At 44.7% G+C, this 24322-nt stretch overlaps 1 protein-coding gene across 4 annotated transcripts in view; it reads right to left on the reverse strand.

The window, feature by feature from the left end:
• Positions 1 to 24322, reverse strand: part of fchsd2 (FCH and double SH3 domains 2) — a 143303-nt gene that overhangs the window by 104494 nt on the left and 14487 nt on the right. For all 4 annotated transcript variants that reach the window (XM_036962137.2, XM_090218910.1, XM_090218909.1 and 1 more), the window contains exon 2: positions 21250 to 21347. In XM_036962137.2, coding sequence (XP_036818032.1) covers positions 21250 to 21347 — 98 coding nt within the window. The remainder of the gene's footprint in view (positions 1 to 21249; positions 21348 to 24322) is intronic.

Here is a 24322-nt window from a genome sequence, read left to right on the forward strand (position 1 = left end):
AGATAATGCGGTCTACATTTGATTGTGAGGAATTCTAAATCAGGTGAACAGAAGGATTTGAGTTCCTGTATGTTTCTTTCATCACACCATGTCACGTTAGTCATAAGGCATACGCCGCCGCCCCTCGTCTTACCAGAAAGTTGTTTGTTTCTGTCTGCGCGATGTGTGGAGAAACCCGTTGGCTGCACCGCTTCGGATAGAGTCACTCCAGTGAGCCACGTTTCCGTGAAGCAAAGAACGTTACAGTCTCTGATGTCCCTCTGGAATGCTACCCTTGCTCGGATTTCATCAACCTTGTTGTCAAGAGACTGGACATTGGCAAGAAGAATGCTAGGGAGTGGTGCACGATGTGCCCGTCTCCGGAGTCTGACCAGAAGACCGCCTCGTTTCCCTCTTTTTCGGAGTTGTTTTTTTTTGGGGTCGCTGCATGGAATCCACTCAGTTGTCCTGTTTGTAAGGCAGAACACAGGATCCGCGTCGCAAAAAACATATTCTTGGTAGTACTGATGGTGAGTTGATGCTGATCTTATATTCAGTAGTTCTTCTCGACTGTATGTAATGAAACCTAAGATGAGCTGGGGTACTAATGTAAGTAATGTAACTAACACCTATAACACCTATAACTAACTAACTAACACTAACTAACTAACACTAACTAACTAACACTAACTAACTAACACTAACTAACACCTATAACTAACTAACTAACACTAACTAACACTAACTAACTAACACTAACTAACACTAACTAACTAACACTAACTAACTAACACTAACACTAACTAACTAACACTAACTAACTAACACTAACTAACTAACTAACACTAACTAACACTAACTAACTAACACTAACTAACACTAACTAACTAACACTAACTAACACATATAACTAACTAACTAACACTAACTAACTAACACTAACACTAACTAACTAACACTAACTAACTAACACTAACTAACACTAACTAACTAACACTAACTAACTAACACTAACTAACACTAACTAACTAACACTTACTAACTAACTAACTAACACTAACTAACACTAACACTAACTAACTAACACTAACTAACACCTATAACTAACTAACTAACACTAACTAACTAACACTAACTAACTAACACTAACTAACTAACACTAACTAACTAACACTAACTAACTAACACTAACTAACACCTATAACTAACTAACTAACACTAACTAACACTAACTAACTAACACTAACTAACTAACTAACACATATAACTAACTAACTAACACTAACTAACACTAACTAACTAACACTAACTAACTAACAATAACTAACACTTATAACTAACTAACTAACACTAACCAACTAACACTAACCAACTAACACTAACTAACTAACACTAACTAACTAACACTAACTAACTAACACTAACTAACTAACACTAACTAACTAACACTAACTAACTAACACTTATAACTAACTAACACCTATAACTAACTAACACTAACTAACTAACACTAACTAACTAACACTAACTAACTAACACTAACTAACTAACTAACACTAACTAACTAACTAACACTAACTAACTAACTAACACTAACTAACTAACACTAACTAACACTTATAACTAACTAACTAACACTAACTAACTAACACTAACTAACTAACACTAACTAACACCTATAACTAACTAACACTAACTAACTAACACTAACTAACACCTATAACTAACTAACACTAACTAACTAACACTAACTAACTAACACTAACTAACTAACACTAACTAACACCTATAACTAACTAACACCTATAACTAACACCATGTCTGTTAAAAAATAATAATAATAATAAAAAATGTTTTGGAGAGAGATGTGCAGAAGATGAGTGTGCAAGTAGAGATACTGGTGGGCAAAGGAGCAGCAGAGAACTGGAAGGAAAGGCGGCCGAAGTAGGAATTGGCTTTGGGGGTGACCAGTGAGATATACCTGCTGGAGTGCCTGCTATGGGTGGGTGAAGCTATGGTGACCAGTGAGCAGAGACAAAGGCGGGGCTTTACCTAACAGAGACTTGTAGATGACCTGCAGCCAGTGAGTTTGGCGACGAATATGAAGTGAGGATCAGCCAACGAGAGCGTACAGGTCACAGTGGTGGGTAGTATAAGGGGCTTTGGTGACAAAACGGATGGCACTGTGATAGACTGCATCCAATTTGTTGAGTAGAGTGTTGGAGGCTATTTTGTAAATGACATCGCCGAAGTTGAGGATTGGTTGGATGGTCAGTTTTATGAGGGTATGTTTGGCAGCAAGAGTGAAGGATGCTTTGTTTTGCGAAATAGGAAGCCGATTCTAGATTTAATTTTGGATTGGAGATGCTTAATGTGAGTCTGGAAGGAGAATTTACAGTCTAACCAGACACCTAGGTATTTGTAGTTGTCCACTTATTCTAAGTCAGAACCGTCCAGCGTAGTGATGCTAGTCAGACGGGCAGGTGCGAGCAGCGATCGGTTGAAGAGCATGCATTTAGTTTTTCTTGCATGTAAGAGTAGTTGGAGGCCACGGAAGGAGAGTTGTATGGCATTGAAGCTCGTCTGGAGGTTAGTTAACACAGTGTCCAAAGAAGGGCCAGAAGTATACAGAATGGTGTCGTGTGCATAGAGGTGGATCAGAGAATCACCAGTAGCAAGAGCGACATCATTTATGTATACAGAGAAGAGAGTCGGCCTGAGAATTGAATCCTGTGGCACCCCCATAGAGACTGCCAGAAGTCCGGACAACAGGCCTTCCGATTTGACACACTGAACTCTGTCTGAGAAGTAGTTGGTGAACCAGGCGAGGCAGTCATTTGAGAAACCAAGGCTGTTGAGTCTGCCGAGAAGAATGTGAGGATTGACAGAGTCGAAAGCCTTGGCCAGGTCAATGAATACAGCTGCACAGTATTGTCTCTTATGGTGGTTATGATGTCGTTTAGGACCTTGAGTGTGGCTGAGGTGCACCCATGACCAGCTCGGAAACCAGATTGCATAGCGGAGAAGGTACAGTGGGATTCGAAATGGTCGGTGATCTGTTATAAGGCATTTGTTAATGATTTGTAAAGCACACTGAACAAAAATATAAATGCAACATGTAAAGTGTTGGTCCCATGTTTCATGAGCTGAAATAAAAGATCCCAGAAATGTTTTCAAAAAGCTTCTTCCTATCAAATGTTGTGCACAAATTTGTTTCCATCCTTGTTAGTGATCGCCAAGATAATCCATCCACTTGACAGGTGTGGCATATCAAGAAGTTGCTTAAGCAGCATGATCATCACACCTTGTGCTGGGGACAATAAAAGGCCACTCTAAAATATGCAGTTTTGTCACACAACACAATGCCACAGATGTCTCAAGTTTTGAGGGAGAGTCCAATTGGCATGCTGACTGCAGGAGCTGTTGCCAGAAAATGTAATGTTAATTTCTCTACCATAAGCCACCTCCAACGTCATTTTAGAGAATTTGGCAGTACATCCAACCAGCCTCACAACCGCAGACCACGTGTAACCACGCCAGCCCAGGACCTCCACATCCGGCTTCTTCAACTGCGAGATCGTCTGAAACCAGCCAACCAGACAGCTGATGAAACTGAGGAGTATTTCTGTATGTAATAAACCCTTTTGTGGTGAAAAACTCATTCTGATTGGCTGGGCCTGGCTCCCAAGTGGCCCACCCATGGCTGCGCCCCTGCCCAGTCATGTGAAATCCATAGATTAGGGCCTAATGAATTGATTTAAATTGACTGATTTCCTTATATGAACTGTAACTTCATACAATCATTGGAATTGTTGCAAGTTGCGTTTATATATTTTTGTTCAGTATATTTAAAAACCCTCATTACATAGCCTAATATGTACGAATGTCAGAGAGCTAAACTATTTATAAGGATGCTTATGAAGGTAGTTACTTGCTGATGGCTTTAGGCCTATTAATGCTTTGGTTCCTAGTTAAAATCATTCGTAATAACTACCCATTTACAAATGATTAGTAAACTTGATAGCAGTACCCAATCTAAAACTGCAACCACTTCAGGATTCAATAGCTACACCAAGTCATTTATAAACTTTGAAATAATTGCTAAATGTTTATAACGTACGTAGTTGCAACATAACATTGTGAGTAGAAAGAAAGTGTAAATACATTTAAAACTAGGTAGTAGATTTGAGTCCCTGAAAATTCTAGTTTCCCATTTGTCTGTTAACCGAATGGATGGTCGTTCGAGGCCACTCAGGGACGACTGGGTTTTTAGGAGAATATACCCCGTCACCTACCTGTCAACAAACGCAAAACCAATGAACTTTAAACTGAAACCAGAAACTCATCGAGTTTGAGGTCAAATCTTCTCTACAGCCACCCAGGCCTCGTTGGTGCAGTAGGCACCACATCACTCTCAATCTGTCTGAGCCTCACATAGAGTAGATTGTCTCACTATGACAAACGCAACGCTTCAAACTAGATACTCAAACTACAGACTAAAATTCGACCACTTCAATATCAGCTCACTTGGCTGTTGACTGGAAGGTTGGGGGTTCGAGCCCACCAAGGGACAATAGATTTTCATACACATTTTTGTTTCACAGCTAGTTTTTCACAACATTGTAGTTACATAGCACCTGCTATCTAATCACGTGGTAATAGAGTTTAGCGGTAGTTTATAGCCTACGCTATTACACATCGGGAACAAGGACAGAGTCATTACAAATTAACTAAAAACGGACTCAGAATAGTTAAATACTAATTTCACTGATGTAATTATGTGCTCAGTAGAAAAGGGAATGACAACATCTGGCTCAGCTAATACATCTTTCTGTTGGTTCATCTGCCTGCTCTGGCTCAGCTAATTCATCTTTCTGTTGGTTAATCTACCTGCTCTGGTTTAGCTAATACATCTTTCTATTGGTTCATCTGCCTGCTCTGGTTTAGCTAATACATCTTTCTATTGGTTCATCTGCCTGCTCTGGCTCAGCTAATACATATTTCTGTTGGTTAATCTACCTGCTCTGGCTCAGCTAATTCATCTTTCTGTTGGTTAATCTACCTGCTCTGGTTTAGCTAATACATCTTTCTATTGGTTCATCTGCCTGCTCTGGTTTAGCTAATACATCTTTCTATTGGTTCATCTGCCTGCTCTGGTTTAGCTAATACATCTTTCTATTGGTTCATCTGCCTGCTCTGGTTTAGCTAATACATCTTTCTATTGGTTCATCTGCCTGCTCTGGTTTAGCTAATACATCTTTCTATTGGTTCATCTGCCTGCTCTGGTTTAGCTAATACATCTTTCTATTGGTTCATCTGCCTGCTCTGGTTTAGCTAATTCATCTTTCTGTTGGTTAATCTACCTGCTCTGGTTTAGCTAATTCATCTTTCTGTTGGTTAATCTACCTGCTCTGGTTTAGCTAATACATCTTTCTATTGGTTAATCTACCTGCTCTGGTTTAGCTAATTCATCTTTCTATTTGTTAATCTACCTGCTCTGGCTCAGCTAATTAATCTTTCTGTTGGTTCATCTGCCTGCTCTGGTTTAGCTAATTAATCTTTCTATTTGTTAATCTGCCTGCTCTGGTTTAGCTAATTCATCTTTCTATTGGTTCATCTGCCTGCTCTGGTTTAGCTAATACATCATTCTGTTGGTTCATCTGCCTGCTCTGGTTTAGCTAATTCATCTTTCTGTTGGTTAATCTACCTGCTCTGGTTTAGCTAATTCATCTTTATGTTGGTTAATCTACCTGCTCTGGTTTAGCTAATAAATCAAAAAGAACAGAACTAAACAGAATAATAGGAAACCTAAGTGTTTGAACAAATCTGTCATGAACAGGCTTTCATTGAGTGTGCGTCACGGTGATGGGAATACCAAATAATTAGGAGTTGACAGATGCTGTGTTACATAAAAGGCTGCACACAAACACACACTATGGGGTTGAGAAGAGGGGCGTTAGGGGGTCGTGAAGAGGGGCGCTAGGGGCTCGTGAAGAGGGGCGCTAGGGGGTCATGAAGAGGGGCGCTAGGGGGTCATGAAGAGAGGCGCTAGGGGGTCATGAAGAGAGGCGCTAGGGGGTCATGAAGAGAGGCGCTAGGGGGTCATGAAGAGAGGCGCTAAGGGGTCATGAAGAGGGGCGCTAAGGGGTCATGAAGAGGGGCGCTAGGGGGTCATGAAAAGGGGCGCTAGGGGGTCGTGAAGAGGGGCGCTAGGGGGTCGTGAAGAGGGGCGCTAGGTGGTCGTGAAGAGGGGCGCTAGGGGGTCATGAGGGTTGGCACTAGGGGGTCATGAAGAGGGGCACTAGGGGGTCATGAAGAGGGGCACTAGGGGGTCATGAAGAGGACACACTGGTCTTTTATCCAAGGGCACAGAGAAACCCACATCCAGACCAGACTAAACAAACTTACTACCACTGGCAAAACAACAATATCACCTAGACTCTACCACAGAGCTCACCTTGTCACCATCCATGCCAACAGATAAGAGGGTAGAAAGATAAGAGGGATGGGGGGGGGACAAGCTCTCTCTCTCGCACACACACACACGAAAAAGCATGCCTAGACTTGGTACGCACACACATGATCTTTGGACATGTCTAAGCCTCCATGGTAACACTGCCATGGTTGGCTCTGCTGTAGGTAAACAAGAGCAACCAATGACCAGATCTCACTCACACGTGTGAGCACACATTCCCCAATGACTAGTTTACACCTGGTTAAATATGAAATATTATTTAATATGACTGGTATCAAATCAAATCAAATCTATTGGTCACATACGCATGGTTAGCAGATGTTAATGCGAGTGTAGCGAAATGCTTGTGCTTCTAGTTCCGACAATGCAGTAATAACCAACGAGTAATCTAACCTAACAATTCCAAAACTACTACCTTAAAGGGATAAAGAATATGTACATGGCCTCCCGGGTGGCGCAGTGGTTAAGGGCGCTGTACTGCAGCGCCAGCTGTGCCATCAGAGACTCTGGGTTCGCGCCCAGGCTCTGTCGTAACCGGACCGCGACCGGGAGGTCCATGGGGCGACGCACAATTGGTCTAGCGTCGTCCAGGTTAGGGAGGGCTTGGTCGGTAGGGATGTCCTCGTCTCATCGCGCACCAGCGACTCCCGTGGCGTGCCGGGCGCAGTGCGCGCTAACCAAGGTTGCCAGGTGCTGGCTTCTGGGTTGGATGCGCGCTGTGTTAAGAAGTAGTGCGGCTTGGTTGGGTTGTGTATCGGAGGACGCATGACTTTCAACCTTCGTCTCTCCTGAGCCCGTACGGGAGTTGTAGCAATGAGACAAGATAGTAGCTACAACAATTGGATACTACGAAATTGGGGAGAAAAAGGAGTAAAAAAAAATATTATAAAAATAATAATAATATGTACATAAAGATATGATGGCAGGTGCTACTGCCTGTAAACACACAGTTCAGGTCAAAGTGAATGATGGCAGGTGCTACTGCCTGTAAACACACAGTTCAGGTCAAAGTGAATGATGGCAGGTGCTACTGCCTGTAAACACACAGTTCAGGTCAAAGTGAATGATGGCAGGTCCTACTGCCTGTAAACACACAGTGTTTGGCTTGTTTGTTTGCATAAAGGCCTACTGTAGTTCTATGGTGCACCGGTCTGTGTACAACGCAGTTGCCATGCCAAGTGATGAGCAGCCAGTCAAGATGCTCTCAATGGTGCAGCTGTATAACTTTTTGGGGAACTGAGAGCCCATGTCAAATGTTTTCAACCTCCCGAGGGGAAAGAGTTGTTGTCTTGCCCTTTTTCCTGTGCCGGTGTGTTTTCACCATGATAGATCTTTAGTGATGTGGACACAGGGGAACATGAAGCTCTCGACCAACTCCAGTACAGCCCCGTCAATGTGAATGGTGGCGTGCTCGAGCCTCCGTTTCCTGTAGTCTACAATCAACTCCTTTGTTTTGCTCACGTTGAGTTGTTGTTGTCCTGGCACCACACTGCCATGTCTCTGGCCTCCTCCCGATTAAGATGGCTCATCGTCGGCGGTGATCAAGCCTACCACCGTCTTGTCGACGGTAAACTTAGTGATGGAGTTTTTAGTCATGTGAGGCCACATAGCCGTGGGTGAACAGGGGGTAAAAGAGGGAACTTACAACACACACCCGAGGGGCCCCCGTGTTGTGGGTCAGCGTGGGGGAGGTGTTGTTTCCTACCTGGGGGTGGCCGGTCAAGAAGTCCAGGATGCAGTTGCAGAGGGATGTGTTTCGTCCCAGGATTATTAGCTTAGTGATGAGCTTGGATGACACTATGGTGTTGAACGCTGAGCTGTAGTCAATGAACAGCATTGTCACATACAGTAGATGTTCCTTTTATCCAGGTGGGAAAAGGCAGTGTGAAGTGCAATAGAGATTGCATCATCTGTGGATCTGTTGGGGTGGAATGTGAATTGTAGTGGGTTCAGGGTGCCTGGGACGATGATGTTGATGTGAGCCATGACCAACATTTTCATAGCTACAGATCTGAGTAGTACGGGGCAGTAGTCATTTAGACAGGTTACCTTGGCATTCTTGGGCACTCTGACAATGGTGTTCTGCTTGAAACATGTAGGTATTACAGACTGGGTCTGGGAGAGGTTGAAAATGTCAGTGAAGACACTTGGTCAGCACATGCTCGGAGTACGTGCCCTGGTAATCCGTCTGGCCCTGCGGCCTTGTGAATGTTAACCTGTTTAAAAGATCTTACTCACATCGGCTATGGAGAGCGTGATCACATACAGTGGGACAAAAAAGTATTTAGTCAGCCACCAATTGTGCAAGTTCTCCTGCTTAAAAAGATGAGAGAGGCCTGTAATTTTCATCATAGGTAGACTTCAACTATGACAGACAAAATGAGAAAAAAATTCCAGAAAATCACATTGTAGGATTTTTTATGAATTTATTTGCAAATTATGGTGGAAAATAAGTATTTGGTCACCTACAAACAACAACAGCTGGTGCTCTCACACATGGTTTGGTGTTACTTGCTTTGAAGGGAGCATAGAAGGCATTTAGCTTGTCTGGTATGCTCGCGTCACTGAGCAGCTGAGTTTCCCTTTGTAATCCGTGATAGTTTGCAAGCCCTGCCACATCCGACGATCTTCACAACCGGTATAGTAGGATTCTATCTTAGTCCTGTATTGACGTTTTGCTTGTTTGATGTTTCTTCGGGGGGCTTTGCGGGATTTCTTCTAAGCGCACGGAGTAGTGTCCCACTCCTTGAAAGCGGCAACTCTAGCCTTTAGCCCAGCGAGGATGTTGCCTGTAATCCATGGGTTCTGGTTGGGATATGTACGTACGGTCACTGTGGGGACGACGTCGTCGATGCAGTTATTAATGAAGCCGGTGGCTGATGTGGTAAACTCCTCAATACCATAGGATGAATCCCGGAACATATTCCAGTCTGTGCTAGCGAAACAGTCTGTAAGTTTACCATCTGCTTCATCAGACCACTTCCGTATAGATCACATCACTGGTACTTTCTGTTCGAATTTTTGCTTGCAAGCAGAAATCAGGAGGATAGAGTTATGGTCAGATTTACCAAATGGCGGGCGAGGGACAGCTTTGTATGCATCTCTGTGTGTGGACCAAACTTAATCTTAGGAAGTTTTTTTTCCTCTATTTGCACAGGTGACATGCTGATAGAAATAAGGTAAAACGGATTTCAGTTTTCCTGCATTAAAAACCACAGGCCACTAGGTGCGCCACCTCTGGATAAGAATTTTCTTGTTTGCTTATGGCCGTATACAGCTCGTTGAGTACGGTCTTAGTGCCGGCATCGGTTTATGCTGGTAAATAGAGAAAAATATAGATGAAAACTCTCTTAGTAAATAGTATGGTCAACAACTTATCATGGGGGTATTCTAACTCAGGAGAGCACTGTGTTTCAGACATAAGGAAGTGGATAGCGGCAAATGTTTCACTTTTAAAACATAGATGCTAGTTCTAGGACCCAAGAAACAAAGAGATATGCTGTTGGATCTGACAATTCATCTTGATGGTTGTTACAGTCGTATCAAATAAAACTGTGAAGGACCTCGGTGTTCCTCTGGACCCTGATCTATCTTTTGATGAATATATCAAGAATATTTAAAAGGGCAGTTCAAGGTTTTACTGCTAACCTACAAAGCATTACATGGACTTGCTCCTACCCATCTCTCCAACTTGGTCCTGCCGTACATACCTACACGTACACCACGGTCACAAGACGCAGGCCTTTTTATTTACAGCTGGAGACAGGGCTTTCTCCTATAGAGCTCAATTTCTATGGAATGGTCTGCCTATCCATGTGAGACGCAGACTCTGTCTCAACATTTAACTATTCACTGAAGACTAAACTCTTCAGTAGGTCCTATGATTGAGTGTAATCTGGCCCAAAGGTGCTAAAGTGAATGGTAAGGCACTGGAGCAACAAACCAACCTTGCTGTCTCTGCCTGGCCGGCTCCCCTCTCTCCACTGGGATTCTCTGCCTCTGACGCAATTACGGGGGCTGAGTCACTGGCTTAATAGTGCTCTTCCATGCTGTACCTAGGCGGGGTGACTCACTTGAGTGGTTTGAGTCACTGATGTGATCTTCCTGTCCGGTTTTGGGCCGCCTCAGGCTCATGCGGAGGAGGAGATCTTCAAGGGCTATACTCAGCCTTGTCTCAGGGTAATAGGTTGGTGCTCTGCTGATATCCCTCGAGTGGTGCGGGGGCTGTGTTTTTGGCAAAGTGTGTGGGGTTATATCCTGCCTGGTTAGTCCTGTCTGGGGGTATCATTGGACGGGGTCACAGTGTCCGCCAACCCCCCCCGTCTCAGCCTCCGGTAACTATGCTGCAATAGTCTGTGCCGGGGGGCTAGGGTTAGGTTTATATCTAGTGTAATTCTCCTGTCGTATCTGGTGTCCTGTGTGAATTTAAGTATGCTCCTTTAAACTCTTGCACTCCCCTCCTGGAGGACCTGAGCCCTACGACCATGCCTCAGGACTACCTGGCCTACGACCATGCCTCAAGACTACCTTGCCTGATGACTCCAGGCTGTCCCCAGTCATGCTGCTGCTCCAGTTCTGCCTGCGGCTATGGAACCCTGACCTGTTCACCGGATATACTACATTGTCCTGGGCGTGCTGTTTTCAACTCTCCCCCTCTCTACCACACCTGCTGTCTCGTCCTCTGAATGCTCAGCTATGAAAAGCCAACTGACATTTATCAATGAACATTTGTACATCTTGAAGAACAATCTGGCCTGGCACAGCCAAAAGAGGACTGGCCACCCCTCTGGTTCCTCTCTAGGTATCCTAGAAATCGTGCTTCTAAATCTGCATTGCTTGCTGTTTAGGGTTTTAGGCTGGGTTTCTGAATAGCACTATGTGACAGCTGCTGACGTAAAAAGGGCTTTATAAATACATTTGATTAAAAATAATATAAAAACGAAATATCTTTAATTTACTTCAACTATAAAAACTAGCAAATCAGGTCTCAGAAACTAACTGAAACTAAATTGAATTCTCAAAAAAAATAATAGAAATAAACACTCATCAACTCAGCAAAAAAATAAACGTCCTCTCACTGTCAACTGTGTTTATTTTCATCAAACTTAACATGTGTCAATATTTCTATGAACATAACAAGATTCAACAACTGAGACGTAAACTGAACAAGTTCCACAGACATGTGACTAACAGAAATGGAATGATGTGTTCCTGAACAAAGAGGGGGTCAAAATCAGAAGTAACAGTCGGTATCTGGTGTGGCCACCAGCTGCATTAAGTACTGCAGTGCATCTCCACCTCATGGACTGCACCATATTTTCCAGTTCTTGCTGTGAGATGTTACCCCACTCTTCCACCAAAGCACCTGCAGGTTCCCGGACATTTCTGGGGGGAATGGCCCTAGCCCTCACCCTCCGATCAAACAGGTCCCAGACGTGCTCAATGCGATTGAGATCCGGGCTCTTCGCTGGCCATGGCAGAACACTGACATTACTGTCTTGCAGGAAGTCACGCACAGAACGAGCAGTATGGTGGCATTGTCATGCTGGAGGGTCATGTCAGGATGCAGGAAGGGTACCACATGAGGGAGGAGGATGTCTTCCCTGTAATGCACAGCGTTGAGATTGCCTACAATGACAACAAGCTTAGTCCAATGATGCTGTGACACACCGCCCCAGACCATGACGGACCCTCCACCTCCAAGTTGATCCCGCTCTAGAGTACAGGCCTCGGTGTAATGCTCATTCCTTCGACGATAAACGCGAATCCGACCATCATCCCTGGTGAGACAAAAGCGCGACTCGTCAGTGAAGAGCACTTTTTGCCAGTCCTGTCTGGTCCAGAGACAGTGGGTTTGTGCCCATAGGCAACATTGTTGCCGGTGATGTCTGGTGAGGACCTGCCTTACAACAGGCCTACAAGCCCTCAGTCCAGCCTCTCTCAGCCTATTTCAGACAGTCTGAGCACTGATGGAAGGATTGTGTGTTCCTGGTGTAACTCGGGCAGTTGTTGTTGCCATCCTGTACCTGTCCTGCAGGTATGATGTTCGGATGTACCGATCCCGTGCAGGTGTTGTTACACGTGGTCTGCCACTGCGAGGATGATCAGCTGTCCGTCCTGTCTCCGTGTAGCGCTGTCTTAGGCATCTCACAGTACGGACATTGCAATTTATTGTCCTGGCCTCCTTGCAGCCTGCCTAAGGCACGTTCACGTAGACGAGCAGGGACCCTGGGCATCTTTCTTTTGGTGTTTTTCAGAGTCCGTAGAAAGGCCTCTTTAGTGTACTAAGTTTTCATAACTGTGACCTTAATTGCCTAGCGTCTGTAAGCTGTTAGTGTCTTAACGACCGTTCCACAGACACATGTAATTGTTTATGGTTAATTGAACAAGCATGGGAAACAGTGTTTAAACCCTTTACAATGAAGATCTGTGAAGTCACTTGGATTTTTACAAATTATCTTTGAAAGACAGTCCTGAAAAAAAGGACGTTCATTTTTTGCTGAGTTTATAAAAACACAAAACTATAATAACCTTGTGTGCATGAGAGAGAGGGAGCGAGAGACTCAAGAGGCTGTGTCTGCATCAGCTGTGCAACCAAAAACAAACACCCTGACAAGACCTGTGGGTGAGTGCGAGTCTGAAAGCACACACACACACACACACACACACACACACACACACACACACACACACACACACACACACACACACACACACACACAGCATTTGTGTGTCTGTGACTGTGTGTCTCAGCATAGAGTGAACGAGAGTAAAATACAGACAAAAACAAAGTAAGAGAGAGGGATCAAACATGGGAAAACAGCTGGGATCAATCAGGTGATGAACTACAGAGATCAACGTAAACACCCATATATTGATTGGTCAGAGAGATAATGTAGGGATGGAGGTATGATGGGAGACAAGAGGTAGGAAGACAGAGAGAAAAAGACAGAAAGAGAGAGATACAAGAGACTCATCAGACGATAGAGAGACTCCACTAAATAAGACTTAAGTGAGGTTGCAGGCCACGTTAGCCATGAGCAACAGGCCATATTAGCCATGAGCAACAGACCATATTAACCTACAACACTATAGCCATGAGCAACAGGCCATGTTAGCCATGAGCAACAGGCCATGTTAGCCATGAGAAACAGGCCATATTAACCTACAACACTATAGCCATGAGCAACAGGCCATGTTAGCCATGAGCAACATGCCATATTAGCCATGAGCAACAGGCCATATTAACCTACAACACTATAGCCATGAGCAACAGGCCATGTTAGCCATGAGCAACAGGCCATGTTAGCCATGAGCAACAGGCCATATTAACCTACAACACTATAGCCATGAGCAACAGGCCATGTTAGCCATGAGCAACAGGCCATGATAGCCATGAGCAACAGGCCATATTAGCCATGAGCAACAGGCCATATTAGCCATGAGCAACAGGCCATATTAGCCATGAGCAACAGGCCATATTAACCTACACCACTTTAGCCATGAGCAACAGGCCATGATAGCCATGAGCAACAGGCCATATTAACCTACAACACTATAGCCATGAGCAACAGGCCATGATAGCCATGAGCAACAGGCCATATTAACCTACAACACTATAGCCATGAGCAACAGGCCATGATAGCCATGAGCAACAGGCCATGATAGCCATGAGCAACAGGCCATGATAGCCATGAGCAACAGGCCATGATAGCCATGAGCAACAGGCCATGTTAGCCATGAGCAACAGGCCATGTTAGCCATGAGCAACAGGCCATGATAGCCATGAGCAACAGGCCATGATAGCCATGAGCAACAGGCCATGTTAGCCATGAGCAACAGGCCATGATAGCCATGAGCAACAGGCCATAATAGCCTACAACACGATAGCCATGAGCAACAGGCCATATTAGCCTACAACACGATAACAATGAGCAACAGGCCATATTAGCCATGAGCAACAGGCCATATTAACCATGAGCAACAGGCCATATTAGCCATGAGCAACAGGCCATATTAGCCATGAGCAACAGGCCATATTATTTTTTTTTTTGAATTTTTACCCATTTTTCTCCCAATTTCGTGGTATCCAATTGTTGTAGTAGCTACTATCCTGTCTCATTGCTACAACTCCCGTACGGGCTCGGGAGAGACGAAGGCATGCATCCTCCGATACACAACCCAACCAGCCGTACTGCTTCTTAACACAGCACGCATCCAACCCGGAAGCCAGCCGCACCAATGTGTCGGAGGCTACACCGTGCACCTGGCAACCTTGTCTAGCGCGCACTGCGCCCGGCCCGCCACAGGAGTCGCTGGTGCGCGATGAGACAAGGAGATCCCTACCGACCAATCGCTCACTAACCCGGACGACGCTAGGCCAATTGTGCGTCGCCCCACGGACCTCCCGGTCGCGGCCGGTTACGACAGAGCCTGGGCGCGAACCCAAGGACTGTGATGGCACAGCTGGCGCTGCAGTACAGCGCCCTTAACCACTGCGCCACCTGGGAGGCCGTGCAACAGGCCATATTAACCATGAGCAACAGGCCATGTTAGCCATGAGCAACAGGCCATATTAGCCATGAGCAACAGGCCATATTAGCCATGAGCAACAGGCCATATTAGCCTACAACACGATAACCATAAGTAACAGGCAATATTAGCCTACAACACTATAGCCATGAGTAACAGGCAATATTAGCCTACAACACTATAGCCATGAGTAACAGGCCATATTAGCCTACAACACTATAGCCATGAGTAACAGGCCATATTAGCCTACAACACGGTAACCATGAGGCCATATTAGCCTACAACACTATAGCCATGAGTAACAGGCCATATTAGCATACAACACTATAGCCATGAGTAACAGGCCATATTAGCCTACAACACTATAGCCATGAGTAACAGGCCATATTAGCATACAACACTATAGCCATGAGTAACAGGCCATATTAGCCTACAACACGGTAACCATGAGGCCATATTAGCCTACAACACTATAGCCATGAGTAACAGGCCATATTAGCCTACAACACGGTAACCATGAGGCCATATTAGCCTACAACACTATAGCCATGAGTAACAGGCCATATTAGCATACAACACTATAGCCATGAGTAACAGGCCATATTAGCCTACAACACTATAGCCATGAGTAACAGGCCATATTAGCATACAACACTATAGCCATGAGTAACAGGCCATATTAGCCTACAACACGGTAACCATGAGGCCATATTAGCCTACAACACTATAGCCATGAGTAACAGGCCATATTAGCCTACAACACGGTAACCATGAGGCCATATTAGCCTACAACACTATAGCCATGAGTAACAGGCCATATTAGCATACAACACTATAGCCATGAGTAACAGGCCATATTAGCCTACAACACTATAGCCATGAGTAACAGGCCATATTAGCCTACAACACTATAGCCATGAGTAACAGGCCATATTAGTCTACAACACTATAGCCATGAGTAACAGGCCATATTAGCATACAACACTATAGCCATGAGTAACAGGCCATATTAGCCTACAACACTATAGCCATGAGTAACAGGCCATATTAGCATACAACACTATAGCCATGAGTAACAGGCCATATTAGCCTACAACACTATAGCCATGAGTAACAGGCCATATTAGCCTACAACACTATAGCCATGAGTAACAGGCCATATTAGCCTACAACACTATAGCCATGAGTAACAGGCCATATTAGCATACAACACTATAGCCATGAGTAACAGGCCATATTAGCCTACAACACTATAGCCATGAGTAACAGGCCATATTAGCATACAACACTATAGCCATGAGTAACAGGCCATATTAGCCTACAACACTATAGCCATGAGTAACAGGCCATATTAGCATACAACACTATAGCCATGAGTAACAGGCCATATTAGCCTACAACACGGTAACCATGAGGCCATATTAGCCTACAACACTATAGCCATGAGTAACAGGCCATATTAGCATACAACACTATAGCCATGAGTAACAGGCCATATTAGCCTACAACACTATAGCCATGAGTAACATGGTAACTACGGTGCATTCGGAAAGTATTCAGAGCCCTGGACTTGTTCCACATTTTCTTATGTTACAGCTTTATTCTAAAATGGATGAAAATAGCCCCCCCCCCCATCAATCTACACACAATACCCCATAATAACAAAGCAAAATAATGCTTGCAAAAAAATATATATCACATTTACATAACAATTCAGACCCTTTACTCAGTACTTTGTTGAAGCACCTTTGGCAGAGATTACAGTCTTCTAGGGTATGACGCTACACAAGCTTGGCACACCTGTATTTGGGGAGTTTCTCCCATTTTTCTCTGCAGATCCTCTCAATCTCTGTCAGGTTGGATGGGGAGCGTCGCTGCACAGCTGTTTTAAAGCTCTCTCCAAAGATGTTCGATCGGGTTCAAGTCCGGGCTCTGGCTGGGCCACTCAAGGACATTCAGAGACTTGTCCCGAAGTCACTCCTGTGTTATCTTGGTTGTCTGCTTAGGGTCGTTGTCCTGTTGTAAGGTGAACCTTTGCCCCAGTCTGAGGTCCTGAGTGCTCTGGAGCCTGAGTGCTCCCTGCCGCTGAAAAACATCCACACATCATGATGCTGCCACCACCATACTTCACCGTGGAGATGGTGCCAGGTTTCCTCCAGATGTGATGCTGCCACCACCATACTTCACCGTGGAGATGGTGCCAGGTTTCCTCCAGACATGATGCTGCCACCACCATACTTCACCGTGGAGATGGTGCCAGGTTTCCTCCAGACGGGACGTTGGCATTCAGGCCAAAGACTTCAATGATGGTTTCATCAGACCTGAACATTTTGTTTCTCATGGTGAGAGTCTTTAAGTTCCTTTTGGCAAACTCCAAGCGGGCTGTCATGTGCCTTTCACTGAGGTGTGGCTTCCATCTGGACACTCTACCATAAAGGCATGATTGGTAAGGTGCTGCAGAGATGGTTGTCCTTCTGGAGTTCTGTCAGGGTGACCATTGTCACCTCCCTGACCAAGGCCCTTCTCCCCCAATTGCTCATTTTGGCCGAGCGGCCAGCTCTAGGAAGAGTTGGGGGTTCCAAACTTCTTCCATTTAAGAATGATGGAGGCCACTGTGTTGTTGGGGACATTCAATGCTGCAGAAAGGTTTTGGTACCCTTCCCCAGATCTGTCCCTCGACACAATCCTGTCTCTGCACTTTACAGACAATTCCTTCGACCTCATGGCTTGGTTTTTTGCTCTGACATGCACTATCAACTGTGGGACATTATATAGACGGGTGTGTACCTTTCCAAATAATTTACAATCAATTGAATTTACCACAGGTGGACTCCAATCAAGTTGTAGAAACATCTCAATGACTATCAATGGAAACAGGATGCACCTGAGCTCAATTTCGAGTCACAAAGCAAAGTCTGAATACTTGCGTAAATAAGTTTTTAAAATAATGTACTTTTTTTTTTTCATGCATTTACTTTAAAAAATAATTTAAAAAACTGTTCTCACTTTGTCATTATGGGGTATTGTGGATAGATTTCGGAGAAAAAAATTATATTCAATCCATTTCAGAACAAGGCTGTAACGTAACAAAATATGGAAAAAGTCAAGAGGTCTGAATACTTTCTGAAGGTACTGTACAACACTAGACCTGAGAGGGAGAGTAGTCAATGTAGCCTACACTGCATCAGAATTGTGTGTCTGAGCAATCTTGTGTGTAGTGTGTGTGTGTGCTCGTGCGTGGAGACTTTGTGAAGGAGACATAAGGGAAATGCAGATTTAGCTGGATTTAGGACGCTTAGCTGACTCGCTGACTTTTTTCTCCTCATCTTCCTCATCCCCTCGCTCGCTCTCTCCCTCTCTCTTCCTCATCCTCTCTAAGCCCACAAGACTGTCTCTGGGGATTAAAGCCACTGGTCGATCTCTCGCTCTCTGTGTGTCCGTCTCTCGCTCTCTCTGTCCGTCTGTCTGTCTCTTTCCCTCCCTCCCTCCCTCCATCTCTCTCTCCAGCTCTTCATCCCCCTCCCTCAGTCTCTCTCTCTCCCTTCCATCTCTCTCCCCCTCCCTCAGTCTCTCTCTCCCCCTCTCCCTCGATCACCCCTCCCCCCTCTCATGAGGATCATATGTCTGTGTATGCTTACGTCAGCTTTAGTTTGTGTCAGCATACGTGTGTCTAGAGAGAGAGAGAGAGAGATATATATTATGCTTGTGTGTATATGTATATTAGTGTTATTGTCCTCTCCGATTAAACAAGCCCCAGGATTAATTAGGGTAATGAACTCAGAGCAGCTTTGGGGACTAAAGAGTTAAGATCTCAGCTTTGCAGAGGAAAGTGTGTGTTTCTACTCTCCGTGTCTCTGTCCCTCCCCAGGAACTGAAACAAGACAGATATAAAATGTTTGCATACTCTTCCTCTCACATAAATAAAACATTCACCCACCTGCCATGCACCGATATGCATCAGCAAGCAGACATTAGCTAACTAGTACACTTTTGCTAATGCTAGCCACAGAGAACAGGGGCTACGTGGATATCCCTTCAAATTAGTAGCTTCGGCTATTTCAGCCTCACCCGTTGCTGACAGGTGTATAAAATCGAACACACAGCCATTCAATCTCTATAGACAAATGTTGACAGTAGAATGGCCTTACTGAAGAGCTCAGTGACTTTCAACGTGGCAACGTCATAGGATGCCACCTTTCCAACGAGTCAGTTCGTCAAATTTCTGCCATGTTAGAGCTGCCCTGGTCAACTGTACGTGCTGTTATTGTGAAGCAGAAACATCTAGGAGAAACAACGGCACAGAAGCGAAGTGGTAGGCCACACAAGCTCACAGAACGGGACGGCAGAGTGCTGAAGCGCATAAAAATCATCTGTCCTCGGTTGGAACACTCACTACCGAGTTCCAAACGCACTCTGGAAGCAACGTCAGCACAATTTACTGTCCATCGGGAGCTTTATGAAATGGGTTTCCATGGCCGAGCAGCTGCACACAAGCCTAAGATCACCATGCGCAATGCCAAGAGTCAGCTGGAGTGGTGTAAAGCTCATCGCCATTGGACTCTGGAGCAATGGAAACACCTTCTGTGGAGGGATAAATCATGCTTCAACATCTGGCAGTCCGACGGGCAAATCTGGTGTTTGGCAGATACCAGGAGAACACTACCTGCCCAAATAAATAGTGCCAACTGTAAAGTTTGGTGGATGAGGAATAATGGTCTGGGGCTGTTTTTCATGGCTCCGGCTAGACCCCTTAGTTCCAGTGAAGATAAATCTTAACTCTACAGCATACAATGACATTCTAGAAGATTCTGTGATTCCAACTCTGTGGCAACAGTTTATGGATGGCTCTTTCCTGTTTCACCATGACAATAGCCCCGTGCACAAAGTGAGGTGGACACAGAAATGGTTTGTTGAGATCGGTGTGGAAGAACTTGACTGGCCTGCACAGAGCCCTGATCTCAACCCCATCGAACACATTTGGGATGAATTGGATGAAATGTTTCAACATCTAGTGGAAAACCTTCCCAGAAGAGTGGAGGCTGTTATAGCAGCCAAAGGGGAGACCAACTCCTTATAAATGCCCATGATTTTGGATTGAGATGTTCGACGAGCAGGTGTCCACATACTTTTGCAGTACACATGTGAATACTGGCTGCAGGCAGAGCTAAGCAGACTCCTTAACAGTCTCCAGCATCCCTCTCACCAAACAGAGACTGAGGCAGAGTTACCATAAAATCTATTTCCCTAAACAAAAGCAACACCAGCAGTGCAGGGATGAGATCTTTCTCAAACAGTCTTGACTGCTGTGTGTTGTCATACATAATCAATGCCTTGTGTACACAGATAGGAGAGCTTGAGAGAGCAGGCAGGGGGTTGTGAAGCTGGGGGTGGGGGGCGTTACTGCTGCTGTACTTTGAACACACAGTAGATTTGGATCTCATTGCTATTTCCTTCTGGGAACGACTTTATAAAGTGGAGAAAACTGCACTGGTTTCCCGTTATGACTTCCAGCTGTGGGAGGATCGAGACCGAAAGACAGAGACAGAAACAGAGAAACAGAGAGAGAGAAACAGACAGGTGAGAGAGAGAGAGCGAGAGAGAGACAAACAGAGAGAGAGCAAGAGAGAGAGCGAGAGACAAACAGAGAGGTGAGAGTGTGAGAGAGAGACAAACAGAGAGGAGAGAGAGAGACAAACAGAGAGGTGAGAGAGAGAGAGACAAACAGAGAGGTGAGAGAGAGAGAGAGAGAGACAAACAGAGGTGAGAGAGAGAGAGACAAACAGAGAGGTGAGAGAGAGAGACAAACAGAGGTGAGAGAGAGAGAGACAAACAGAGAGGTGAGAGTGAGAGAGAGAGACAAACAGAGAGGTGAGAGTGAGAGAGACAAACAGAGAGGAGAGAGAGAGAGAGACAAACAGAGAGGTGAGAGAGAGAGAGAGAGAGAGAGAGAAAGACAGACAGACAGAAAGACAGAGAGAGGAGAGGGAGAGACACAGAAAGAAAGACAGACAGAGGAGAGGGAGAGAAACAGAAAGAAAGACAGACAGAAAGACAGAGAGAGGAGAGGGAGAGACAGAAAGAAAGACAGACAAAGACAGAGAGAGGAGAGGGAACGAAACAGAAAGACAGAGAGAGGAGAAGGAGAGCAGCAGGAAATTCCTTCGTCAGATCCCAAATCTGTGTGTTCTTCCAATAAATAGAAATACTGGAATCCTCCTCCTCCTCCTCCTCCTCTCTGTGTGTGTAGTATGAAGTGTGTGTACCTCATGTCCTCCAGCAGGTCACATTCTGTTTGATGTTTGAGGTGCAGTCTGGTCATCTGCTCTAAGTGAGAATTCTTCAGCTCCTGAGTCACTTTTACCTGCAGGGAGGGACACAGTCACACTGTCAATCAATCAATCAATGGTAGATTCAGCAAAATGAAGTTACCATAAGTAACAGGGTGACTTCCCAACCACACACACACTATCAGCCATTGTCTCTTGGGGGAGAATTCCACTGGCTATTCACTGGGGTTATGCAGTCAGAGATTCAGGACCATTCCAGACAAAACAACAACACAGAGCTCACACTCACTCACACACACACTGTCCTGTCGATTTCATGTAGCCTGCCTTTGAATATACAGAAGTACTGGCCCATGGAGGGGGAGTGGTCCATGGAGGGGGAGTGGTCTATGGAGGGGGAGTGGTCCATGGAGGGGGAGTGGCCCATGGAGTGGCCCATGGAGGGGGAGTGGTCCATGGAGGGGGAGTGGTCCATGTAGGGGGAGTGGTCCATGGAGGGGAGGCGGTCCATGGAGGGGCTTATCATGAATAGAGGGGGAGCGGTCCATGGAGGGGGAGCGGTCCATGGAGGGGGAGCGGTCCATGGAGGGGGAGCGGTCCATGGAGGGGTTAATCATGGATAGATGGGGAGCGGTCCATGGAGGGGGAGCGGTCCATGGAGGGGGAGCGGTCCATGGAGGGGGAGCGGTCCATGGAGGGGGAGCGGTCCATGGAGGGGCTTATCATTAATAGAGGAGGAGCGGTCCATGGAGGGGGAGCGGTCCATGGAGGGGGAATGGTCCATGGAGGGGGAATGGTCCATGGAGGGGTTAATCATGGATAGAGGGGGATTGGTCCATCGAGGGGGAGCGGTCCATGGAGGGGGAAGGAACTGAATAATATTAAGAGATGCTATAGATCTTAGTGTGTAGTGTGGAAACCTACCAAAAAACTATTAGGCAACAACAAAATTAATTACTTTTAGACAACTTCCTGGACAAAATGTTTAGTGAAGGTGTAAACCTGGCAGTAGAAAACCAAAACAGTATATTTGACTTCTCAGCATCCTTATGAAATTAAACAGCAAAAACATATACATGATCAAATACAAACCTTAGAAACAACTATTAAAGACGACCAGAACCCACTGGATTCTCCAATTACATTGAATTAACTACAGGACAAAGCAACCCAAAAAGGCTTGTGGTGTTGATGGTATCCTAAATGAAATTATAAAATATACAGACAACAAATTCCAATTTGCTATACTTCAACATCACCCCAATCCACAAAAGTGGAGACAAATATGACCCCAATAACTACCAGGGGATATGTGTTTATAGCAACCTTGGGAAAATCCTCTGCATTATCATTAACAGCAGACTCAAACATTTCCTCAGTTAAAACAATGTACTGCGCAAATGTCAAATTGGCTTTTTACCAAATTACCGTACGACAGACCACTTATTCACCCTGCACACCCTAATTGACAAAAATAAACCAAAGGCAAAGTTTTTTCATGCTTTGTTGATTTCAAAAAAGCTTGACTCGATATGGCGTGAGGGTCTGCTATACAATGGAAAGTTGTGTTGGGGGGGAAAAACATACGACATTATAACATCCAGGTACACAAGCAACAATCATGTGGTTAAAATTGGCAAAAAATACATACATTTCTTTCCACAGGGCCGTGGGGTGAGACAGGGATGCAGCATAAGCCCAACCCTCTTCAACATTTAAGTACCAGTCCAAAGTTTGGATACACCTACACATTCAAGATTTTTCTTTATCTGTACTATTTTCAACGTTGTAGAATAATAGTGAAGACGTTACTATTAACCAAAAATGTGTTAAACAAATCAAAATATATTTTTAAATTATTCAAAGTCGACACCCTTTGTATTGATGAAAGCTTTGCACACTTGTGGCATTCTGTCAACCAGCTTCATGAGGAATGCTTTTACAACATATACTGAGCACTTGTTGGCTGCTTTTCATTCACTCTGCGGTCCAACTAGGGTTGCACATTTTGGGGAATTTTCAGAGGTGGAAACTTTCTGTGGGAATTAACAGAAATATATGCAAATTAATATTAATACCATTTAAATGTAGATGTTTTATTGCATTGGATATATTTACCATATCATGTGGAGACAAAAACATAAACCGTTTACCTTATCATAAGTAGACATAATTGCAAATGATTAAATCCTTCCAATAGAAATGTAAAAAACAATTTAGTTACGAATTGAACTTTAAATTAGTTGACTCTTAACATGGGATGATTTCACTGAACAACAAAAGAAAGGGAATATTGAATGATCCCCAATGATCCATCACATCTCCCAAAAATGTTTTCAACATACATCTGTAAAATTATAGTCTAGAAACTAAAGCTTTGGTTGTCTTCCTCTCGGGCTTCCATGTCTTCTCCCTGGACCTCCTCCATGTTCACTACTTGAACATCAGACTGAGGCCTCATCTTCACTGTCACTTTCCAACCTTATGACGACCCTCCCACTCTGTCTGCCGAATTCTCTCTCTTTGCTCTTGTAATCCTTAATGTCGGTGGGCGGAGCCGGGAGGGTCGTCAGCGAAATGAGACACACCTGGGCTTGGGTGTGTCCCAGGATAAATGCACCTCTTCCCCATTCATTGAGGAGACTCTCTCCATGCAGACACTGATAGATTTCGGTTGTGGCCGTTTTGTTTGTTTGTTTTGGCACCTTTCAACACCCATCATTATCACATTTATGCACCCAACCACTCACACCACTGATTACTGACTACACACACACACCATTGTATTTAGTTTACCTCAGTTAATAATTATATTTTGTTATTCCTTATCTCCACGTTGTCTCCCTTTTTGTTACGAACTTCGAGCCGGTTCGTGATAAACATCAGACTCTGAGGCCTCATTTTATTATTATAATGTTATTTCTTACATTAGTACCCCAGGTCATCTTAGGTTTCATTACATACAGTCGAGAAGAACTACTGAATATAAGATCAGCATCAACTCACCATCAGTACTACCAAGAATATGTTTTTCGCGACGCGGATCCTG

Source organism: Oncorhynchus mykiss, chromosome 24, assembly GCF_057628025.1.
Source record: "Oncorhynchus mykiss isolate SJ-2025 chromosome 24, ASM5762802v1, whole genome shotgun sequence".
Lineage (NCBI taxonomy): Eukaryota > Metazoa > Chordata > Actinopteri > Salmoniformes > Salmonidae > Oncorhynchus > Oncorhynchus mykiss.